Source organism: Molossus molossus, unplaced genomic scaffold, assembly GCF_014108415.1.
Source record: "Molossus molossus isolate mMolMol1 unplaced genomic scaffold, mMolMol1.p scaffold_m16_p_4, whole genome shotgun sequence".
Classification (NCBI taxonomy): domain Eukaryota; kingdom Metazoa; phylum Chordata; class Mammalia; order Chiroptera; family Molossidae; genus Molossus; species Molossus molossus.
Genome location: NW_023425377.1, coordinates 69,484,735 through 69,493,122, shown reverse-complemented (window position 1 = coordinate 69,493,122; position 8,388 = coordinate 69,484,735). Strand labels below are relative to the sequence as shown.

Sequence of the window (8,388 nt, the reverse complement as noted above, 5' to 3'; positions counted from 1 at the left end):
CTTGTGGGCTGCTGGACCGCACAGGCCTCTGTGGAGCCCCAGTTCCCACTGCTGGTGGCTGGGGAGTACTTCTGCCCGTGGGGCTCAACTCCTGCTCAGTTTTTGCTGTAATTTGTGGGAATGGGTCTCAACTGCTGGTCTGTGCTTCTGTTGCCTGGGGATGTCTGTCTGCTCCCCAGCCTCAGTTGCTGGGGGTATATCTCGACTCTGACCGGTCTGCTACTACGGGGGATGGTGCTGGGCTCCAGGCTGTCTTCGGCTTCCGCGATCAGCACCTTGGGAGTTCCACTACTGTGCACTGGTCTGTGTTGACACAGAGTGTCCACTGGTCTGATGGTGCCAGGTGCGCTCTGGGCTCAGGTTGCTGGGCCCTAGCAGCTCCCACTGCCTCCTCTCAGGGAAGACCCGGGATCTTCCAAAATGGTGGGACCTCACTGTGGTGCAGGGAGAAGTGCCTTGAAGGCCTCTTACTGTGGTAGCTGGCTGCTCCCATCCACAGCACAGGAACCTTCTGCTCCTCATCTCTGCACTGCTCGGGTTTGGCTGTCCACCTTCACGTCCACTCACACTTTCTCACACATTAGCTCACTCTATCTATCACACACTCACCCTTCCTCTGGTCCTGCCTGCCGCCATTTCCTGATTTTTTTTTTTTAGAGATAAATGAAAGAAGAGGGAGGGAGAGATAGAAACATCGACGAGAGAGCACATCATTTGGCCACCTCCTGCATATCCCTCACTAAGGGCTGGGCCCACAACCTGGGCATGTTCCCTGACCAGGAACTGAACCAGCGACCTCCTGGTTCATTGTTTGATGCTCAACCACAGAGTTACACTAGCTGAGCTAGGTGAATACTTTTTAAAATATATTGATGTATTTGAATTGTTAATATTTTGTTGAGGATTTCGGCATCTATGTTCATCAGGGATATTGGCCTGTAGTTTTCTTTTTTTGTAGTGTCTTTATCTGATTTTGGAATTAGTATTATGCTGGCCTCATAAAACAAACTTGAAAGTCTTCCTTCCTCTTGAATGTTTTGGAATAGTTTAAGGAGACTAGGTGTTACTTCTTCTTTGAATGTCAGTTAAAACATTCCTGTGAAGCCATCCAGACCAGGACTTTTGTTTTCTGGGAGTTTATTGATTACTTTTTCAATTTCCTTAGTTGTTATTAGTCTGTTCATGTTTTCTGACTCTTCCCTATTGAGTTTTGGAAGCTTGTTTGATTCTAGGAATTTGTCCATTTCACTGATCCCTCTTTTAGATTAAAAGTTGGACCATAATTATGCAAGTGGGACTAATATAATAACTGCGACCCTAGAATGTAGAAGAAAAAGGAAGAACAGTTGGAATCAGAAGGAGATTTGAAAATGCCACACTGCTGTCTGTAGAGATGGAGAAGGGGCCTGAACCAAGGAATGTTTGTGGCCTTGAGAAACTGGGATAGGAGAGGAAACAGATCCTCTTCTGGGGACTCCAAAGAAAGCATCCCTGCAGGAAACTTGATTTTAGCCTGTTGAGACTAATTTCAGGTTTCTGACCTCCAAAACAGTAGGAGCACAAAGTTGTTTCATTTACACCACTGAGTGTAGTATTTTGTTATAGGAATGTAATACAGACATTTATCCAAAATATTTTTCTGGAGGAAACTGAATTTTAGCCTCTCAATTCTTTCACTTAGCTTCCCTTGGGTAAAGATATTTTGTGCTAAAATCTAACATTAAGTAGAAGAAAAAAATCTAAAGTCATTTTGGGAATTATGTCCCGTTAGTTGGTAGAGTGAATTCCCAATCGTGTCTTGTGCCTGAATTTCTACATTCTTTTAGTTCACATTAATTTAACTGTTCATTTAAAAAATGTCTGTCATACCCAACTTTCTCACAAAGTCTCTTTCAACGTAAAATATGGGATTTTAAATGAGCCTCTGTGTGTTTATATGTGTGGGACTATGCTTATTTTAATCATGTGCAAACATACACATGCACGTACATAGATATACTTCTTACCTCTAAGAGAGTTCTTAGACTTACCAAGTATTTCCAAACATTTTATTTATTTCTAACAACATTCACCTGAATTAGGTTTATTATCCCACTACCATCACACATAAGGTAAAGTGACTCAGGGTGATTTCATTTTTTATAATTAACCAACAAAGAAATTAAAGTCTTTGTGGACTTTGTTGAAATAATATATACATGGACTCATGCAATATGCATTCTTAATTTTTGCATAGCTGCTTCAATTTAGCATTTTAAATGTGTGCACTTTATTGTATGCCATTCTACTCTTATACATTATATTTTAAAAATCTTATGTCTCAAGGTAGGATCTAGAGCACAGTAACTGAGTCACATTTTATCCGGGGTTGGAGATACATCTTCAAACTGGTTAGAAAGCAGAGTATCATACATGGGTATAAAAATAGTATGATTAGATATAGACAATTCATATAACCTTTTTCTATTCTAAACTAAAAGATTAACCTACATTTGTAAATAAATGACATAAATTGGTTCAAGATGGGTTGCACTACAGCCTCACACAACATCATGGACGAGCTATAGAAACACAGTGTAGAAACACTCAGCTGATGTAGTCTCAGGAGTCTCTGAGCAGAGATTAGAAAAACTTTCATCATATAATACCATTTAATAATAAGGGCATTATAACAAACCATTTGATTTAGGATGCTTGTTATGTAGCAATAGCTAACTGATACAATAATCAAAGCAAACAGCACTGAGGGCAACTGCAATAATCTGCTTCTTTTGATTTTTGGCATATGCTTGATATTTGGAGACAGCATTCAAGATTATACTCTTACTCAAATTTATTGTGGGTAACTATACTAACAGGTGGCTATACTGAAGTTCTGTTCTAGGGAATTTGCAGATGCTGGAAGGACATGCATGTTTGTGCAGAAAAATTGGTGACCCTGAATCACATAATTGAACAGGAATTCAAGCTCTCTTGTAAGAAATATGATCATGACAAGAAAAGATTTCTGAGCATGAGGGAGACATATAATAGATAACAATAATATTGTTCATTCAACATCCCTGTTGTAGTAATAAAAAAATTTAGAAAAAGAGAAATATTTTATTTAGAGCCATCGAGGAGTCATGATTGTAGATAGTGCTGGAATTTTCAAGCAAGAACAGAAAAATAATACATTAAAAGATAAAATATACTAACCAGTCACTCACCCCAATTCATAAAGCCTCTTACACATAGATGCTGATCTTTGATACTTCAATGAGTAGATGAGTACAGTATGAAATAAATATCTTGCATTGTAATAAAATGAATGACTAAAATTTTGCTTCCTCATATTTAAGGTAATGTCTGACACTATGATTATATTAATCTATTTTTTTTTTTCAAATTTGCCTTTCAATGTAGACTCCAGTGGGAGATCAGTTTTTGACATAACTACAGTAGGTATTCTGGACACTGGGCCAAATTAGGCAATAAAACCAGGAGAGAAAATAAAAACAGAGTAGCATGTTTATAGTGTAAGTGACTGACCATTAGCTTTTGAATTATGAGCTATCATTAAAAAAATAACCATGTTGAATAAACATATTGCCGATTGTATGACATAGCTATTAGATAAGCACCCGTGTTGCCCCCTCTCATGAAGCTCCCCTTTTAGAAAACTCTGAGTAGTCTAGATAATTACCCCATAAGTGTTCCCACTTTTCTTCCTCTGCTCTATTTCCCACTCTTGTGTTTTATTTTCTATTTTTTCTTCAATTTTATTTTTATTGTTGACACTATTACAGATGTCCTCATGCCCTCACCCCCTTTGCCCACCTCTACCCAGACCCCGCACCTTCTTCCATCTGGCCATGACCTCACTGTTATTTGTGTCTATGGTTTATGCATATATGTTCTTTGGCTAATCTCTTCACCTTATTTCATCCAGTCTCCCACACCCACCTTCCCTCAGACAGCTGTCAGTCTGTTCCATGTATCCACACCTCTGGTTCCTTTTGTTTGTCAGTTTATTCTGTTCATTAGATTCCACATATAAGTGAGATCTTATGGTATTTGTCTCTCTGACTGCCTTATTTCACTTAGTGTAGTAATCTTCAGGTCTATCCATGCTGTCACAAGAGGTAAGATTTCCTTCTTTTTTTTTTTTTTTTTATGGTCACGTAGTATTCCATTTTGTTAAATTCACTAATAGAGGTTGAATCTGCAAAACTGTAGCCATCCTGCCTTTGGACCCCAGTAAAGGCAGAGCTTCATCCAGTCCATTCTTTTTCTCCCCATTATTTGCTTGTATGGACTCCTGAGAGCTGTGTGAGTAATAAACGTTGTGTGTTCATAGTTTCCTGATGGTTGTAGCAAATGTTATAGGGACCACAAGGGCCAGTCCTGCCACAACTGTGATCTGAATAACAAGTTGTAGGATCCAGGCCAGTGCCCCATGCATTTCTAACCTAGAGCATCACTATCAATAAGTTGAGACTTAAACAAAACAATGATACATTCTACATGATCAGGAAGAGCGGTCGAGGTATGATATATAAAAAGGAGGGACACGGAAGTGAAAACAATGGATTTAGATTTTCATGGAATGAAATTATAGAAATGGTCTGAGTAGCCAAGTAAAGTTTATTCCACATGAGTAATACCACTAATGACTGTGCAATCTATAAAATAAGAACAAGCTACATACAATGATGTATGTCATTAAAGAAGAAATTATTCTTAAGAAATCCTCATTGCCCATGAAATAAACAGAAATATCCAAGTATTTCTGATTAAGGTTGCAAAAATGTAAAAGTATTACTGGAAAGGTGACCTGACCCTGACCGATGCTCCATAGGGCTGACTGGTAGTGTGTGGGTTCTTGACTTCATGCAGGAAAGATTTCACAACATGAGTCCAGGTGATTTTGAGAGTACAGTTATTAAAGCTGGGGACATGAAACAATAAAGGGCTTAGGCTAGAAGAAGCAACAGGAGAGAAGCTAGGTGGGGCTGCTTTAGCTCACTGAGAAATCAGGGAAAAGGGCCTCGGAGACAGGCTCAGGAGGTTGGTCTGAGATGAGTTATCACTGCCTACTGCTCCCCTGGTTGTAAGTCTCATGGGATCCCTTACAGTTTAGGAGATCCATGCTTATGTGGGAAGAAGGGGAAGAGGAGGGGGAAGGAAAAGGCATGGGTATGCTCCTGGGAGGGAGAGTGCTTGCTGGGACCTTTGTTTGGAGAGTTTTTAAAGTCTGGGAGTTTAGGGGAAGTCCCAGGGAAGATCTCAATAGATATTCATCAGTTTTTCCTAGTGTGTTTTTCAGGGTCATGGTCTTTAGTGATTGGCAGGCGCCTTGGCAGGATGTCATTAGTCATTGAAGCTGGTTTTGGCATTGCCCATCTGGTTTTGCTGCCCTTCTAGGCCTGGAACTGTAATACAACTGAAACCTACATGCTATTTTCGGGGAGGAAAGGTAAGGGGGGGTCTAAACCACATGACCAGCTATATGAAAATTCAGGGAGCCTAAACAGTATGGCTAGTGATAAGCTAGGGGAAAGGCCACCCCGAGGGCAAGATCTGGCACCAGTATTGACCATTGCTAGGCCTTCAGGACTTTCCACCTGGTGACCTTCTCTATCTGGCTGTAAATTGCTCAACCAGTTTGTTCAGCTATCTGTCTCAGTTTCCCCACTCCACTTACCAAGGAATTTTTCTAGCTTCTTACTATTCTGCCTCAAAGGTAGGAACAAAGAGAGAAACATTGTCTATATAACAGAGCAAAAAGCTGAATAATGTGGTTGCTTAAATTGTATAGAGAATATCCAACAAAAAAATGGAAATTCCAGGAAATAAATAAAAAAAGCAAGTTCTACAACCAAATGCTGCTTAAAGAATAGCAAGTTTAGGCTCCAAGATGTTAAGCCCTGCAATCATGGACACTTATTCATCCCTAGGACAATTGGTCCTTTTATACCTGCCATCCCAACAAACCTTTTCAGAGCTCTCTTTATGTCTTTGTTCCTAAGACTGTAGATGAAGGGGTTCAGCATAGGTGTGACCACGGCATACATCACTGAGGCTGTTGCACTTGAGTGTGAGCTCTGGGTAGCAGCAGAGCTGAGGTACACTCCTAGGCTCGTACCATAAAATAAGGAGACAACTGAGAGGTGAGACATACAGGTAGAAAATGCTTTATACTTACCCTGAGCTGTTGGGATTCCTTTTATGGAGGACACTATCTTAGAGTAAGAGTAAATGATACCAACAAGGGGACCACCACCCATTAGCCCAACTCCAAAATACATCACCATGTTATTAAGAAAGGTGTCAGAACAAGCAAGTTGGACCATCTGATTGAGTTCACAGAAAAAGTGAGGGATTTCTAAGTATGTACAGAAGGATAATCTCAATGTCATTAAACTTTGCAACAAGGAGTACAGGATAATCGTGACCCAGGACACCAGAACCAGCAGTCCACAGAACTGGGGGTTCATGATGACTGTGTAGTGCAGGGGGTGGCAGATGGCCACAAAACGGTCATAGGCCATCAATGTCAGGAGAAAGATGTCCAACACTGCAAACAGTATGAAAAAATAAATCTGTGTGATGCAGCCTTTATAGGTTATGATTTTGCTCTGTGTCTGGATGTTCACCAGCATCTTTGGGACGGTGGTGGAGGTAAAACAGATGTCTACCAAGGACAGGTTGGCGAGGAAGAAGTACATGGGTGTGTGGAGATGGAAGTCTGAGCTGACGGCCAGGATTATCAGAAGGTTTCCCAACATTGTGATCAGGTACATGAAGAGGAAAAGCCCAAATATGAGGGGATGCAATTCTGGTTCTTCTGAAAATCCTAGGAGAATAAATTCTAAAATTGAGGTATCATTGCCTTGTACCATGTGTTGGAGGTGACTAGGAATGAAAAAATGATATGATTAATTTTAACACATAACAGCCTTAGTGACAGTTAAAATACTACCATTTATATTTTTTCATAAAAAATCAATATATATTTTCTGAATGGATCTGGTCATCTTTATGAATCTTCCATGACATCTCTGATTAGGAGTTTCTGTTCCACTTAGACCTCTACTCCAGGAGGGCATGTATTACATAGTTTTAATGAGTATTGCTTTGCTGTAGTTAAGGAATATATACATTGAGTACTGACCATCTCTTGGCAAAGGCATAGGATGTTGGGAAACAAAAGCCCTAGAATATAATGATGATGAAAAAATATATACAAAAAAAAGTCATGTCAGATTGAGATGGGTGCTATGAAGAAAAAAATGAGTATAAGAAAATAAGTGAGGGTGTTATTTTTTACTAGGAGATCAGGAAGCTGTGCAAACTAGATGACATTTGAACAGACCTCAAGGAAGACGGAGAGAAAGACACAAAGACATCTGGGGGAAGTGTGTGCCCTGTTGGAGAAAGAGTCAAGCAAAGACCCTGAGAATAACACTGTTTCAGATATTTAAGGTTCCAAAAGCAGTCAGTGTCTAGAGGAGAGTGACAAGAGGGAGAGGGATGGGAGAAGAATTCAGAGATAGTTGAGAAGCAAAGAGGCCTCCCTGCTGTTGCTGAAACTTCAACATACAGGGAGGTCCTCCATTAATGTCGTTCCTTGCACTGTATTTAATTTGTTCCTCCCAAACCCTTTCAGTTGACATGGCTCCTCATTTCCCTTCTTTGCCTCACATTCTGGCACCTTTCTTTTAAGTGTCACATTTAGAGTACACAGGTTCAGCTATCCCTGCCCTATAACTGTTCAGGCCCCACAAAATACACAAGCACAAAAACAACCAACTCACTCACAGCAGATCCTCAAGGGCACTTTGACTTGCCAGGGCCACATTACCACCAGGCTCTTCTTACTCCAGCCACAACAGTTAGGAAAGAACTGGTCCAAGGAAGGTGTCAACATCAGATCTTTGCCCTGAAGACTGTGAAAATAGTATTAAATTCATTTGGAAAGTCCCCCATGAACATGTAAACATTGGAATCTGTATTCAGGGGACCATTTGGAGTCCTTTATTTAAGAAAATATAAAAAGTTCTTCAAAAAAACAGAGAAGGGAACAATATAGGTATACATGAGTGAAAAAGACCCAAAATGCTCAGGAGGTTACTGAGAGTTTGTGATTAGCAGCCAGCTAAGTTGGTTCTGACAGCATTCAGACTCCAGTTATTATATCCTTATGATGACCAGAATGACTATTAAAGCAGTCTGGACTTCTCCAGAGAAAGAATGATATCCTATGATGTTAAGGTACTTTACTGATTTAACATTCCACCAGAAAATAAACAAAGGAAATAAATGTGCACTTTACAACAGAAACATACAACATATAACAATAGCGGTAGATTTTAAAAGACAAATGATGAAAGACGTTCTAAATGA

At 39.9% G+C, this 8,388-nt stretch overlaps 1 protein-coding gene across 1 annotated transcript; it reads right to left on the bottom strand.

Moving 5' to 3' along the window:
* Positions 1 to 5,915: 5,915 nt before the first annotated feature.
* On the bottom strand, positions 5,916 to 6,890 carry LOC118615170 (olfactory receptor 7A10-like). Its single transcript, XM_036239772.1, has one exon. The coding sequence runs from the start codon at positions 6,882 to 6,884 to the stop codon at positions 5,916 to 5,918; it is 969 nt and encodes a 322-aa protein (XP_036095665.1). The 5' UTR covers positions 6,885 to 6,890.
* Positions 6,891 to 8,388: the final 1,498 nt, after the last annotated feature.